Below are 17,588 nucleotides of genomic sequence, written 5' to 3' on the forward strand. Positions count from 1 at the left end.
AAAAATACTTTTAGAATGAGTGCATCAATGTACAGATTAAGCTCCACAATCCTGACCTCAACCTCATCCAATGTCTTTAGATAAATTGCAGTGCTGACTGTGAGCCAGTCAGGCATTATCACCCCATATCTCTACTCAATTTCACTAAAATCCTCTCAAAAGAGGCTATTTCAGCAGGAAAGGAGACCAGCTTCATATTCATGTCTTGTATTTTAGACCAAACTGTAAACTCTGACCCACATTCTCACTCAGCCATTAAGTTACAACACAACTATGTCAAACTCAATTAAATGCCTAATAAATCACAGTGACTTACTCATTTATTGCTCAACAGACTGTAAAATTCAAGGTTTGGATACAGAATTAAGTCTTTAAATCATTGTTTGAAATCATTTTTATTTGAAACAATGTTATTTTTCAGTTACAAGTCTTCAGTTCTAGTTGACAAAAATTTACAAAATCATTTTATAATCAGTTTCTTTTCTTTCGTTGGTCAGTTCTTGTCATTACTGAAGATTAAAAAAAAAACTTTTACTCCCTGTTTCAAAACTGCATTTTTGTAATTTTACTGCAAGTGCTTAGAAACCTGTTCCCACATGCAATCAGTAACAAACAGGAAGCCATACATTTGTTTGCTTGCTGGCAGCAATGATAAAAAGAACAAGTACTGCAATCATAATTCAAAATGAGGAATGTAGTTCCAGCATTAAGTTTTCCAACTTTTGATTCTCCCACGATCAGGTGCAAATGATTTGAGAGTAAACAGAGAAAGATAAAAAGCAAAAATATGGGTAACAATATAACATGAAAACAAGTTTAATTTGGGTTTAAAAAGCATTTTTCATGAGGCCTTTTAGGCAGTGAGAGGCAGGACTGTTCGTTTTGCACAGCCAGTCAAAATCAAGTCCACAAGTTGAAAAGAGCATTTCCACACACACACACACACATGCTACTGAAAATAATATTGCATCATTACCTATCTATGCATCTATACAATTACTAATTTACCTGTTAACATTTGCAGGTAACTCAAACAAAATCAATAAAAGTGTATCTCTACTTTTGTTAAGAACAAACCAACAAAGATAAACAAAGTCCGACCTACATGGAAAGTTGTACAAATAAGCACATGTTCGTATCACATGAAGTGCCTCTCTGATTAAAATAACCAATTACAATTAATTTTTTTCAATTAGAATATTCCGAAGAGCAAGAATTAGGGGTGTAACAATATGCATATTCATTTTTTAACAAGGGTTGGAATACTACAAGGATTGCAAACTGAAAATAGCTATTTCTAATTATGAAACAGTAATCATAATATTGCATTAAAACCTGCTCTGCAATGCTCTAAAATTCACATCATTGGCTGTTAAAACAAGCAGCAATACTAAAAAGTAGTAAGGCTACAATTTTCGGTTGGATTATTCAATGTTGGGTTTCAAAGTAAAAAAAACCAAAAACTAATTAGCCAAGCTATTATAAATGTTGAGCTGAAAATAAAAGTCTGTTTGGAAACACTACAAATGATAAGCTTTCCCATCAACTTTAACAATGTTAGAATGGTGACAGTGTGCTAAAATTGCTAAACCTGAGTATCATGTGACATTGCCAATACCTTAAGTATGCTACACTCAGTTGTGGTGATGTCCCCTTAGTTTGTGAGTTACTCATTCGCCCCCCATATAATCAAGATGTATAGTGGTGCAAAAAATTAATCCTATTGTATTATGAAATTTGTTTAACACTCTTAATAAGACCATATTATGACTACTGGCAAAAATTCTGGATTGGATTTTACATATTTAATAGACATATTCTGTACTAGATCATTACAAATAAGGTTAAAAGGACAGTAAAATTATCCCAACTTGCTTGTAAAGAGTTGGCTTGGTTACTGTGATGATGTCAGAATCATGTGTGTGTAAGAGCTCTAATATTGGTATTGCAAAGGAAACTGAAAATATGGAATGGGGACATGCATTGTAATTAGTACTTCTTGTTAACGGTCTGTTGACATGAATATTGGTGAACCATAATTAAAAATAAAACAGTAATTAGAATTTACAATAAGTGCAATGTTATTAATGACTACAACAGACTGTAGTGTTGGACATCAGCGTCATGAAAAATGTTTAGTATTATTTAATTGTAGCAAGTAGCAACGTTATTCCTTTGAGTTTATGTGCAAAATTATGCTTTATTTTGTAATCTTTTTACTGTTTAGGACTTTTCAGGTTTACCTAATGCCTAGTGCACACTACACTGCTTTCAATATCTTTTTATCGTTCACACTAAACACTTTAGTTGCAAACGATCAATCTTGCTGTGAACATAGAAAAGCACACCACACATTTGATTACTAGGGAGGGTCTTACACTGCATATACATCATACATACATCTGTGCTCTACACTCACTACACTTCACTGTCTGTACATGTTAGTGCTAAAATAAGAGTCTGAGAACCTTGTCACTGCTGACTTTTTTGCGTTTCCTTGTGCAAAATAACCAGAAAAAAATAGATAAATTGTTGGGAAGACACTGGGGTCTGTTATTTTTAAACATAGTGCATGATAAAGGAACAGTGAACAAACCATCTACAAAATCATTAACAGAAAGAACTAAAAATGTTAAACATTTAGTTAAAATTGGGTAAAATATTCAGCTAAAATATCCATCTACCCGCTTTACATAGACGCACTGCTGCTTCATGTTTGCTAAGAGTGCTGTGTCTCAAATCTCATACCAAAACATATGTTTGAGATTACAATACCAACAGTGTTGTACTAATAGGACATACTATATAGTACTGTAGTATTGTTCTTTTTTTTGCTTTTTGCCTCAGAGTTCCCTCCTATAATTGGGGACCTCACACGAACTGCTGATTATTTCAAACAAGGTGTGAAAAAAAAACTGACATAACAAAATTGTAGCTAGACTGCTTACATTACAAAAGAGCTCAGAACTGTAGGGCCTCACACAGCTGCCCTAATTTTGTCAGCAAATGAAAAACTAGGACTAAAATAGCATAGTGTGCACTTGGCTTGAATAGGAGAAAATAAGTTATTGATTGAGGGGAAAAATTGGTTTATTTTCTTACATCGGAAAAACCTAGCATGTTGTGTGACTGACAGCAGTCACGAGAGCTGGGGTTAACTGGTGACATAGTGCTTGTTGGAAGACTGGCCATAGAGACCATAGAAGTCAGGATGCCTGTGTGACTGTGAGGCATCTATCCAGTCCCGCATGGACAGACTCTGCAGAGACTGAGACATGGCAGGAGCTGAGGGCAGGGGCTGATGGGAGTATTCCTGTGAGCTTACCGGCCACGGAAAGGAGCCGGATCGTGGATAGGGTGCATGGCCTCTAGGGTTAGACACTGAGGGTACACCCGAGCAGTAGCAGTTGTCCATCGTGCACATGAGAATCTTGCGTCCTCCGTACTGAGGCAGCTGTGACGTGCTGCTGTTCGGATAATGCGAGTGGGGAAACACAGAGCCAGATTGATGCATGGACTGGGAACTGGTTGCAGCACTGCTGTTTCCAGAGTTGCAGGAGCCCAGAGCATGTTGAGAGGACTGGTTCTCACCTGTGGAGGAGCTTGGAGCTGCAGTCAGATTCAGGCATGGCTGCTTTGCAGCAGGGCCAGATGAGGATGAGGACTCCATGAAGCTAGAGCTAGCTTTACTACTGCTCCCTGCTTCAGAAAAAGCCGTAGTGTGTCTACGCTTCTCTGAACATAGATATGCTGGAATAGTCTGGAAGAAGTTTGCAGGAGCGCTAAATGGAGCTGAGACATAAGAACAGAGAAAAGAAGGGTGGTATTATTAGATTATTCATTTATTAATGTAAAAACAAGCCTTCAGTTTACAGGTGTCAAACTTAAATCCTTAAGCCAAATACAGCCAACTGACTAATGATCAATATCCATTATGCGCAAAGACATAAAAAGATACAGCAATGCCCTATACTTAATATTAATTAATTATTTAAAATGTACAAGTAGGCATCAGGCAAGAGTTATATTCTTTTGGTGATCAACATAATCCTTACTGTCATTGCATCTTCAATGACTACTGCTACTGCTCCTTGATCTTTAACAACCAAGCTGGTTTAAACACCAAGTCTTGCTAATTTTTTTTAATGAAAGACCACTAGTCCTAAAAATACTTGCTCAGACTGGCTGACTGCTGCATAAACACCCCACAACCACATAATGGATAGCACTTCTTGGTTCCCCCACCCCAATCCCAAAATTTTTTTTTGAGGCCTTTTGGTCTCCACACAGTGACAATTTTACTAAATATATCAGGTAAAATGTAATTGCTTATGATCTTTGGATAGATTTTGATACAATTGGATGTCCTTAAAGATAGTCTATAAAACGAGCCTATAAATTGAGCTGTGTAAAATTTGAATGCTTTTGAACATCTGCCCCAAATTTTCCAAACATATTGCCAAGAGTGTTTACTGTTTTATAATTGCGTTTATTGCTCTGTTTGTTGCCATCATTAATACAAATGAGTAAAATTAAAAGCTTTAAATCAATTAATTTTAAATGCCACATTTTATTTTAGCCAATATAACAGTACTTAAATATAAGTAGATAAAACCAGGTGGATTTAAGGAGATGCCAAATTAAGGCTGTGCACCAAGGGGTTAAACCTCTTCATGAATAAATCTCTATGAATAAAACCCATGTTAACCTGAAATGTTATGCAACACACAGAGTTAGCTTTAGTTTATTTTCTTTTAAAAACACCCAAAATGCTGATATAACCCAGGCAGAAATTGAGTTTGAGAGCCATGCTTTGATAGTAATCCAGAAACAATTTACATGAAGAGTAAGCAGATATACCTTCAAGCATTTTGCACAGGTTTTTTTCCCTCTTTGTGATTTCTGAGAGAAACAGCTTGGAATTGAGGCTGCCAACTTTGTAAGGTGGTAAGGTATTGCCAAAATATGATTGTGACCTGGAGCAAACACAAACGTTTATTAAACTGACATGCAATAAAAGTACTGTATGACACACGTATAGTGTAAACGTACTTTCAACATTCCAAAAGTTTATAGCTGTACTGCAGACTTACCTGTCCATTACAATCTTTACAGATTTTGTATTCTGAAAAGAAATAAAAACAATAATGTTAAAGCTCAGATGTCAGTCTTTAGAATCCTGATGTAAAAACAAGAACGAAAAACAAACAATTCTAAAGAAAGCTAGCTAGTTATCCATTAGTTAACCCTAAATACCCATCAGTCCATGTTGCTCAAAGACACTGCATAACCAAACTGATAACTGTCACATCAAACTGAATGTGCAGGAATACAAATTAAATACACAAATTGCAAAGGACATGTATTTAAAAAAATAACTTTATATCTTTACAAAGCATAAGCAAGAGATAACAGCCACATAAATATCCTAGAAGACAATAATGGACATGAGCATGGCATAGCATATTTTTAGATGTTTAGACTGTGGTCTATGCAGTGGTGAATTTGCAAACTAGATTGCTGTGCCACCCCAGGTAAAAAAGTTTTTTAAATACTCATTTACAGTTATGATACCAACATGCCTATTCAAAACACACAAAAAAATCATATTACCCTCATGAATGTGATATCCTCTGCCTTATCGAAGACCATCTGCATGGAACCGAGGAGTTTCTTGGCCTCTTGGCGCTTCTGGTTGAGCTGTAGAGTTTGGGAGGAGTTCTCCTGACAGAATTTAGCATGTGCCTGATCCAGCACCTCCAGCGTCTTTCCAAGGTCTTCCTCCAACAACTGCTGCATCTTTTGATACTGTAACTGTACCTCCTCTTTTAGATGCTGCACCTTGTCCTGATGAGTCAGTGATTCAATATGTTTAGTTAAATATCAGCATTATGTGAATCTTGACACAATAATTCATCAAACCTATATAGAAGGAGCCATGAGAAGGGTACTGGATATTTAGTGTATTTAGTGTTCAGTAAAGGACTGGATTAAGGTAAAGCTGATTATCTGGTTTATGCATAGGTTAACAGGGAAACATACGTATAAAGATTAGATTTCAAATGTAAGTGAATTGAGAACGTAAGGAAACACACCTCTATAAGACATTTGTCTGACTCAAGTTTGTAGAGCTGCTCTTCTATATCCTGCACTTGGTCTTCAATCCGGTCCTGCTGCTTTATTAACATTTGCTGCAAGAGGGAAAAACAAGGACAATGTCACTTCAATAAAATACAGTAGCAAATAAAGCCATTACCCTTCCTTTCAACATTACACACACTGTATGTGCTATGATTCTCTTACTAACAGACACTACTACAGACACACACACCTACTAAAATTACAATCAGTTCCACTGATCTTAAAGTACTATTCATTAATCATCCACTATCCAGGCTAAAAAAGTATCTGGGCTAAGGACATTTCAGAATCCAAGGTGTTTTGATGAATTAGAATAGAATAAAATGCCTTTAGTCATTGCACAGTGTACAACGAAATTTTTGAGCATCTCCTTGAGCGTACATGTACGTACACACACATATACACCAATCAGCCATAACATTAAAACCACCTACAGGTTTCTACACTCACTGTCCATTTTATCGGCTTCACTTACCATATAGAAACATTTTGTAGTTCTACAATTACTGACTGTAGTCCATCTGTTTTCCTTTCATGCTGTTCTTCAATGGTCAGGACTCTCCCAGGACCACCACAGAGCAGGTATTATTTGGGTGGTGGATCATTCTCAGCACTGCAGTGACACTGACAGTAATGGTGATGTGTTAGTGTGTGCAATGCTGATAGAGTTTTTAAATACCTCACTGTCACTGCTGGACTGAGAATAGTCCATCAACCAAAAATATCCAGCCAACAGCGCCCCGTAGGCAGCGTCCTGTGACCACTGATGAAGGTCTAGGAGAAGACCAACTCAAACAGCTGCAATAGATGAGCGATCGTCTCTGACTTTACCACCTACAAGGTGGACCAACTAGGTAGGAGTGTCTAATAGAGTGGACAGTGAGTGGACATGGTATTTAAAAACTCCAGCAGCGCTGCTGTGTCTGATCCACTCATACCAGCACAACACACACTAACACACCACCACCATGTCAGTGTCACTGCAGTGCTGAGAATGATCCACCACCTAAATAATACCTGCTCTATGGTGGTCCTGACCATTTAAGAACAGGGTGAAAGCAGGCTTCTATATGGTAAGTGGGGCTGATAAAATGGACAGTGAGTGTAGAAACAAGGAGGTGGTTTTAATGTTATGGCTGATCAGTGTAAATACACATATGTATTTACAAATAAACATATACACATATAGATGCACAAATACAGGTGTGAGTTTTAAAGAGTATTTTTTTTAAAGAACGTTATTGCACAATCCTTATAAATTGCACAATTAGATGATTCAAACACAAAGTCAATCTGCTCTTCTCAATGAAGAAACGTTTTTGCAAACTATTCATTGATTAGACTTATAGAGCACATTAGAATACATTTTAAGTAGCTTGGGTTTCATTCATTTGCAATAAGACAAGTTATCTACATGTTAAAGAAATGTTTGTTACAAACCATGGTATGACCAAGCTGAAAAACTAGCTAAATGAAATTGGCAAATGCAGTACAAATACTAAACACTTGGAAATACTTTGAAGACATTTGCATTTTGCATTAATAGTAAATGTGGATTACAGATGAAACAGAATAGAAATGATTAAGAAAAGCAATTAAAATTATAGTGTCTTTTATAAGCGTCTTTTAATTGTATTCAAATTAGTCGAATCTAAATTACTTTCCTGTTTATAATAAATGGTATACATAGGAGTAACACAATCCAGAATGGCCTTAGGAAATTAACAGGTCACTGGTAACAGTGAAAAACAAAACAAAAAACAAATTAGTCTTAATTTAACTCCGTCTAATGTAAAAGCCAGCCTCCCCCAAAAGAAGGTGGATGTGCTGTCATGGTAACGAAGCTGTTTTTTTTTTATTTCAGCTACTTGTTTTATTGTGTATGCTGCAGAGGAGTATGGGGAAGGTATTAAGAGAAAAAAACAGAAGGCAAAAATAAAAAGGGGGAGCAGAAACACATATATTTCACACTATCTTTCCCCATTTTGTCTTTGTCGGCCTGCATGTCAGAGACAAATAGCTGTGACCCTCGCTGTGTGCATACTGGTGCAAAGCTGTGTAATGAATGCAAGCTGGCTGCCAGATAAAAATGCTTGTTTCCAGTGCAAACCAAACCACACAGTTGATGCTTTAAAGCTTCTAGCAGAGGGCATTGTCCAATTCTCATAGCGCTATAAAGCTTTTCTTTAAAGCATTCACATTACTTTAATTACTATAGCCAAATTTAGCTATAGCTAATTCTCGAAGCTGTACCTCCACACAGAGACACAGGGTCAAAAACACTCCTGCACCTAACAACGATGACATACATAGGTAGTGAATTCCAGTGGCAGGGCTAATGACAGACCAGAAAAAGAATTTAAAACAATATCTTAGGCTTTTAGTGTTTCCAGGACCACAAGGGTTTCAATAATTTTGCTTGGCACAGCCTCAAGCCTTCCTAGAGTTGGCCGTCCAGCCAAATTGGACACATTACTACAAAATAAAATATAAAGACAAGATACTTAAAACAAATTTAGAACTCCTATAAACAGCAAGACTGTAAAAATTACATCCACAACAAAGCAGCTGTTTTTTCAAAAACAACTTGCATTGTGCGATGTAGACTTATAAAATATAAATAGCACACTGTGTGAAAAATATGGCAGTGGCTGAATAAGACAGCTTTTAAAAGAAACAAATGATATGTAACAATAATACTTAAATGTCATAATACAAATTAATAGTAAAAAAGTATTTGACAGTAGAAGCTAGCTTGAAACTACATACAGCTGCAATCAGAAATATTCACTAAGTAAGAATTTATAACATAAACCTTTCTGCAGAGCTAGATTTTAAATGAAAAAGCAAATAGAAGATTAAAGCAAATAGAAGCAAGGAAAAATAATGTAGTATTTGTTAATACTGCAATGTCATAATTATTTAACCCTCACATAATATTACTGATCCCAAAACCATATGCTAATCTATATTACCTAAAGTTGGATTACAACATGATTAAAGCGCTTGAAACTCAATAACGGCCCATAATTTGCTTCAGCTGTGATGTCATACATAAACCCCACACAGAGATTCAAGTGTTCAAGGTGTGGCAACCATAGTGAAAACTAGGGAGCTTTTACAAAAGCTGGGAGAGGAGATCACTTTATTAAAAAGCAATAAAAAGACAATGGGTATACAACATTTTATCCAAAAGCCTTAGCAATCTTAAAAAGGACCAAAAAAAGAACAAAAACTCTGTGTTACTGAAAAGACTTGGCCTAATGAAGGCTGGGACAAATGCATCAGTGGCAGCCATATGAAGATCACTTAACCAGGATTTCATGGCCAAACCCCATGTCTCATTCCACTCTTGACCATAAAGCACAAGATAGCTTGACTAAAATACACGAGAAGGCACAGTTATGCACAGTTCTATGGAGTGACAAATCAAAAATGGAACTGTTTGGCCATATGGATCAGCGGTTTGTCTAGATGAGGCTTTTGACTATTCTCACAGTCAAGCATGGTGGTGGGAAATACCAAGGTAATATCAGGAGGAACGTTATTCCTTCTGTGGTAAAATTAAATCTTTGTGATAACTGGACTTCCCAGAAGACAATGATCTTAAGCACACTTTTCAGTCAATCAAAGCTTGGTTAAGGAATCAGTTCTGGAACATCCTGGAGTTCCTTCTTAGTCACAACATTTAAATCCCATTAAAAAAATCTTTGGTGGGATTTAAAAAAAGCAGTTGCAGCACAAAAGCTGTCAATCCTCAATGAGCGGGAAGCTTTTGCATTCGACATTAGGTGTCAGAAGTTTATCATCACTCACTGAAATCGCTTATTAGAGGTTATCAAGGCAAAAGAATGTTTCACCAAGTACTGCAACATAAACACTACTAAAATGACAAAGAAAAAACCTTTAGATTATGTCTATTCATTGCAAGAAGTATGAACACCCAGCAATTTTTACAGTTATGCTAATAAGTAATTAATCCAAGTAAAAGATCAGTAGCTGTGTTTACATGAAACCTGAAAACCCATCCATAACCCTACTGCAAGATTATTATGAATAAAAAAGTAAACTTACTAAGAAACCAAAATCTATGTACTACTACATAAAATGCAGATAAATTATGTAAGCAATCTGAAGACGTAATTGTTGCATTCTGTTTTGTATGAAATTTGTTATTCAATTCACAATTCAGATTGTAGCATTCACATTCTAACAATCAACACACACTGATACTAGGACAAGAGGTGAGTCTATGATTTAACTGCAACAACTGATATGTTTAGGCTGCTGGCAGAGGCTGAGAGAGAGAAACCTAATATTACATGGCAACTCTGGTATTGCCATCCCTCTCTCTAGGGTGAGTGGGAGTAGCCTACTTAGCAGCACTGTTATTTAAGGACAGCATCAAGGACAGTCACATCCATTTCTTCAAGTAAAGCTGATGACCCTGCCATTCAGCCCCTTACTTATTTTTGATGGAAGCAACTCATTCTAACTACACTTATTTATGTCTGTGTAAAATGTTAAATACACAGACCCAAATTTTGCTACCCACATTCATAATGGGTAACATATTTATTGACTGTGCTATTGAGTCTGTACAGATTAACCAACAGAAGCCATTGTTTACCTTGCCATAGCAAACTATGGATTAAACTTGTGCAACAAGAATAATAAACCTTTCAATATTCTCTACAATAATAACAGCAGAGGAAAGCAAAAATATCCACAGTAAATAATATTCAAATTTAAGTTTTTTACATCTGTGCAACAGAAAAAATGGCTTTTAATTTAATCCTTTAGCTACAACCTGACACCCCCCTCTGTCTTAAATGCCAGCAAGAATGTACCTGGGCCAGAGAGATAAGGGCAGAGAAGAACTCAGTATTGAGTCTTTGTAGCTCAGCCCAACTAAAAATCAATTATATGAAAGGCAAATAGACAAGAGGAAAAGCAGAAACACTGATATCTATACTAGACATTTGAGTCACAAAGAAAAGGTTTTAATGCAAATGAAAGAAAGAAATTTTCAAAAAGTATGATAAAATAAATTATTTGATATAAAACCAAATTAAAACAATATCAGATGCCAGCCTTCTGTAACTCATTCTTAAAAACAAAATAACAAATATCCAGCTAAATTCTGTCTTTGTGACCACTGACAAGAATTGACCACTTTTATTAATGAGACTATATTGTCTGTTTACTTAAAACACAATTGTAATTCATGTTTAAATTGTGTGACTACATAATGCAAAATTAAAAAAAACAAAAAACTTAAAGCTTAACAAGACATGGGGAGTTTCTTACAAAAGCTATTTTAATGTGGGATAATTACTGATAAAAGCATGTTTATAAAAATTCAATTATAAAGGAAATCGAATGGGCAGACAAATGATGCAAACCTCATTTCTGAGGAACGTGTTAATAAAGTCATCAAAGAAATGTTTTAAATTCACACCCACAGAGAAGCATTTCTTTTCAGAGGTAAGAATGTGGTTATGTAAGACATAGACATACCACACAGATAACAGAATGTTACTGTATTGTTTCAAACCATTTTCTCATGCTAATATTGTCATATAACAGTAAGATTTAATATTCTATTCAGTAACCATGTTAACACATTTTTAGCAAATTTTGGTCAATAAATATTCATCTTTCCTTATTTTTTTGTTTGTTATTGATGAATAAGAACATCAAAGTTTTATGGAGATTGTAATTTACATTAGAAATACTGGATAAACTACAAAATAAAATGCCCATTTAACAACCAATTAAAATGAGTAATGCAAAGAAACAATGACTTTTTAGTATTTTGTAAAAAAAATGATGCCCTACTTCCTATGTTCCCACATGTTTTTTTTTTGTCCTACAGGCCACTCTTTTTCAGTCCTGGTCCTGGAGTACCTCTACCCTTCACATGTTAATCTCTTCCTGGTTTAAACACTCAGGTCTACCTAGATCAGGCTTGATCATTAGCTGATAAGTGAATCAGGAATTTATTGAACTGAAAATATGTGCATAATTAAGAAACACATGCCTAAGCTACATTGCTTGGACAATAGCGGCATTAAAAAAATGACCACGAAGCAAGCTCCAAGGAGCATTACAGACCCATTAAAGAAAATCTTCCAATTTACTTTACTAGGTTGTGTTCAAGTGACAAATAAATGTAAAAAATATAAATAATAGTTACCGGTCTTTATAGTGATGATGCACTTCTTGGTTAATGGATCTAATGATAAAGGTCCTACAAACAGATTTGTTGTAATTTTGTGGACCAGATCTTACAAAATGTATGGCTGTTTGCATCCTGTAGATTTTGTCATATAGAGACCTGCATATATGCATTAAAGAACCACCAGGAACTAATAGGTCTTCTTTTTAGAATCAACACTTTTAATTTGGTAACCAGGCTTAGTTTCTATACAACTTTTGATAGGATTAAACTCTATTAGCTGTACTGTGCTCAGTAGCATAAGTTAAGTAAATCATTTAAGTTGCAAATGTCTACCTCACTACAAACACTAACTGATTAATGGACTATGAGAGAGAATTTTTTAAATGCTATAGATTCAACATTAAAACAAATTATCAATGGAAAAAACAAACACAAAGTGAAATATTCCTAAAAAGAAATGGCTTATCATAAAATGCTTAAATCTTAAATGCAAGACTATGAGGAAACATTGTTTTTGCCAAGGTAACATTTTTTAACATGTCACCTTCTAACAGGCTAAGCCTGGCCGAGTACACCAGTTTATCCTATTCAGGGTTGCAGAAACACCCCAGTTAGGGCGCCAGTCCATCACAGGGCAAAAACACACACACACACACACACACAAACAGGGCAATTTTAGTATATCCAGTTAACCTGACTGCATGTCTTTGGAGTGTAGGAGGAAACCAGAGCTCCCAGGGGAAACCCATGCAGACACATGGAGAACATTCAAACTCCATGCAGAAAGGACCTGGACTGCTCCACCTGGGAATCGAACCCAGGTCCTTTTTGTTGTGAGGTGACAGCGCTACCTACCAAGCCACCACGCCACCCATGAGGCTGTTTACAATACATACAGCCTTCTAGTGTGTATTTTTTAGTATTTAGTGTAAACACGCAGCTTTTTCACATTTATCCAATGACAAAATCCATCAGTAGCACACTACGAAGTAACTTGTGTGGTTTCTTAGACATATACACACACCAAGCACTTTATTACCTATCTGGTACGTGCATTAATTGCCTTTTTTTGTAAGCTACACCATAGCAATACAATACAGATTGTATACAGTTAGTGACTGTAGCCCATCTGTTGCTTTGTGCTTTTTATACAGATTTTTAAACAATGCCCAAACCTACTGGCATCTATATTAAGAGCACATACTACATTAGCACTCATTGTAAATGTACAATCAGAGACTACAGCAATTTTCTTTTTTTGCAGTGTGAGGTATTTTTCAAGTTATTAATCAGTTGACACTTTCTGATCACAGGATGCTGTTGGCTTTTATATTTTTGGTTGTAGCACTATTCTTCATCCAATAACATTAAGGTGTTTTCAAAATTCTAATAACACTACTGCATGTGAGACTTACAGCAGAACAACACCATGCCATGTCATACCATGTTATTAGCATGGTGGTGTAATTGCAGTGCTGAGAGTTGTCCACAATCGAAAAAACATCTGCCAGAGCATCTGTACAGAGTAACGGATGTGTTTCACTTAGTAACTGAATACCCACAAAATTGATCTGTATGGTGTAGCTTATAAATAATCAGTGATTGTACCAATCAGATTACAGCACCTAGTAAAGTGCTTTGTGAGTGCAGTAATAAATTATCCTTCTTACCCGAATGTCATGGCGGCGCAGTTCTACATCACAGACGGAGTGGCCATGATGGGGTGCACACCGGGACATGCAGCAGTATTGGCAGATGGCAGAATGTTCAGCCTCACAATGGTATAATCTGTACTCATGGTGCTGTGGGCAGGTCCATGCCCGTTCCTCTGACGCCTCCACCAGCAGGTGGCCCGTGTTGGAAGAGGGCTGCTGCAAGTGCGTCTGTACGTGTGACTGGCAGCATGGAGCCTTGCACCTCAGACACACTTTGTGTGCAGGCATTGGCGGCCCACGGCGACACAGGATGCAGTGCAAGACAGTCGGAGTTTTTTCCACGGTCAGCGTGTTAAACTTTTCCACAATGTTGGACAGTTTGTGATTTTTCTCAAGAGCAGGTTTTTGGCTGTAGGAATGGTTGCATTCTGGGCAGCGCACCATGGTGGCATCTTTTGCCCAGGCTTCATTTATACACACCCGGCAGAAGTTGTGCTTGCAGGGTAGCTGAATCGGTTCAGAAAAGACATGCAAACATATTGGGCATATGAGCTCCTCTTCAAGACAGTTCTTCCAGTTTTCAGCCATTTTGGATTATGTTAAGTTCCCCTATGTTCAGGTTATCGTGCAAACAAAAAAACAGCCTAGTAACTTTTTAATGTGGACAAAATTTAACAGAAAAACTTCTTAAAGTCAGTTAAATCAATAGGTTGTTGTTATTTTCTTAGTAAAGAGAAACGTGCCTGGATTGTTGATAACTGTAATAGAGATTATGCTGAAAAAAACAAAAGTACTTTTTTCATATGGTAATCATACAGTCTGTAAGGATTAAAGATAACTGGACACAGCTAAGATCACACAGTAGATTTTGTGCTACAGTAAATGCCTCTCACTGCTTACTAATCCCTGTATAAAATAGGCATCAATGAGGTTTAAATCAGCGTAGTTGTTCACGTATTAGCCCAAAAAAGCATATCTAAATTACTTACTATGGTAATCAAAGTGGCAAAGACGAATTGGGTGGAAGAACCTTGGAGTAATTCCTTTATTAGATAATAATACAGTCTCTTAGGGTGATGGAAAACAAGGCAGAGCTAGATATCATGCAGTAGCACTAATGCCACATTACAGGCCTCTCACTGCTTATTAATCAGAGAAGGCCGGCTTCAAAAGATTTTAATGCAAAGCAGACTTGTATACATTTTGCTTTTGGTTTTACTAGGGCATGTCATGCTGTGCATGTATAAATAACTGAGTAATGTGTGACAGACTAATCTGCTGACACATCTAAATGATATGCCTCTTCAGTTCCTCCCTTAGTAGGAGGTAAAGGTGGCCTTTACATAGCATAGATTCAACCTGGACGATTTTTAAACTTAATATTACAAAACACAGATTTTACTAAAAATACACATATAATGCAAAGAACTGACCTATCATATACTAATGACTGTTAGAGCTGCTCTTCAGGGTAAAGCTAGTGTTAGGTGTGTGCAATCTTGTTATATTAGAAAAAAATATAAGGCATATTAATGTTAGTTTAATATTTGTGAAAATAATTGTCACCCATGAGAGGAGTATTCTATTCTTTTAGTTAAACCACTATTCTTTTATGTAAACCACTAGCACTCTACAGTAATGTATCCATCTGTACGGGATATTAACGCATTAGGGACTGTGGTATCTGACAGAGCAGAAAGGTTCGTTCACTTCGCTCACAAATTCAGTGTACATAAAGGTTCAAAAGTCTAAATGTTTACCAAATCAGTCTATTTAATATTCCAAGTAGAACAACTTGCGTCCCTATTTCTTAGTCAGTATACATTAACCTAATCTAATATTAATCATCCCTCTGAGCAAACAAAGCAGCATTTCCTTTATTAGTATCCAGTCGCGGGGAATAATCATAACGTGTCCGGTTTTAGTCCTAAATCTCAGTACAATCGTTTATATGTTAAAGGAAACGGCGGTTTGCTGTCCTCGTTATTCCATCCTGTCATCTGCCATCTTGCGTTTCTCTTTAAAAATGAAAAAAGAAAGCGGCTTAAAGCAGCTCGTCTCTATTCTTCTTTCTGTCGGCTTTCAAGCTCACAAGGCGTCAAAACGCTAATAAAAATCAGCTGGTTTCTTCCACTCCGGTCCTCTGAACAGTCCTCACGCTGTTCCTCAGCGGTTCTAACGTCCGAACATTCCTATCTTACCATGGTAAATATGTGTCATTTGCCCCCGTATAGCCTCACGCAGTTTTCTTGAGGGATGGAATGCAGGAACTGAATTGAGTTTCAACACACTTAGAGCGCGCGCACACACACACACACACACACACACACACACACACACACACACACACACACACACACACACACACACGGTTCCCTCCCTCCGACAGCGTGCACTGATGGTCACGTGACCTGTCACCGCGCTGAGACTGAAACAGGAGGTATTTAAACAGGAAGAGGTGGGGCTGTATCAAAAACTGCGAGGTACAAAATCCCCTTTCACACATGCGCTTTCATTTCGGGATTTGCCAGGATTTTACTGGAACACACAGTGCTGCAACGTGTAAACGCTAGTAAAACCCCATATACTGGTGCTGGTCATAAAATTAGAATATCATGAAAAAGTTGATTTATTTCAGTAATTCCATTCAAAAAGTGAAACTTGTATATTATATTCATTCATTACACACAGACTGATATATTTCAAATGTTTATTTATTTTAATGTTGATGATTATAACTGACAACTAATGAAAACCCCAAATTCAAACGCAAGATCTCATCCCGTGGGGTCAAAATGATCATGAGAACGGTGAGCAATAATCCCAGAACTACACGGAGGGACCTGATGAATGACCTGCAGAGAGCTGGGACCAAAGTAACAAAGGCTACCATCAGTAACACACTACACCGAGAGGGACTCAAATCCTGCAGTGCCAGGCGTGTCCCCCTGCTTAAGCCAGTACATGTCCAGGCCCGTCTAAAGTTTGCCAGTGTGTGCAAACCTGGTGAAGACTTACAGGAAACGTTTGACCTCTGTCATTGCCAACAAAGGTTATATTACAAAGTATTGAGTTGAACTTTTGTTCTTGACCAAATACTTATTTTCCACCATAATTTACAAATAAATTCTTTAAAAATCCTACAATGTGATTTCTTGGAATTTTTTTTCTCATTTTGTCTCTCATAGTTGAAGTGTATCTGTGATGAAAATTACACACCTCTCTCATCTTTCTAAGTAGGAGAACTTGCACAATCAGTGGCTGACTAAATACTTTTTGGCCCCACTGTATGTTAACTGTGGAGTCTTCTACTGTCCTACAAGGTCACCAACAACAGTATAAAAAGATGTCTAGTTTATCAGTTGTTATCGCATACATGGAGCCTCTGTCTGTGTGAGGTATTTTATTAGACGTTTTTCCACCATAGGCTCTAAGGTTTATCTGCTTTTAAAATCCCTCATAGGTCTAAGTCTAAAGCACTTACAACTTTTTAAATGAAGCCTTTGGCTTCCCTTGGGCGATGACAATTGTTATCTAATGTCCTGTTACTTCATTCAGGTTTCCTTCAGTGATATGTAATGTCTCTGTAGCAGTGGACAGTGGTTGTT

The 17,588-nt window shown here is 36.8% G+C and overlaps 1 protein-coding gene across 1 annotated transcript; it reads right to left on the reverse strand.

The window, feature by feature from the left end:
• Positions 1 to 379: 379 nt before the first annotated feature.
• Positions 380 to 14,698, reverse strand: trim8b (tripartite motif containing 8b). The gene is made up of 6 exons (XM_063003011.1): positions 13,996 to 14,698; positions 6,096 to 6,191; positions 5,614 to 5,847; positions 5,094 to 5,125; positions 4,861 to 4,976; positions 380 to 3,792 (listed from the first exon to the last, which is right to left on the reverse strand). The coding sequence occupies exons 1-6, from the start codon at positions 14,566 to 14,568 to the stop codon at positions 3,155 to 3,157; spliced, it is 1,689 nt and encodes a 562-aa protein (XP_062859081.1). The 5' UTR covers positions 14,569 to 14,698; the 3' UTR covers positions 380 to 3,154.
• Between the last annotated feature and the right edge of the window lie 2,890 nt (positions 14,699 to 17,588).

The sequence above is a fragment of the Trichomycterus rosablanca genome, chromosome 10 (genome assembly GCF_030014385.1).
Source record: "Trichomycterus rosablanca isolate fTriRos1 chromosome 10, fTriRos1.hap1, whole genome shotgun sequence".
NCBI lineage: Eukaryota > Metazoa > Chordata > Actinopteri > Siluriformes > Trichomycteridae > Trichomycterus > Trichomycterus rosablanca.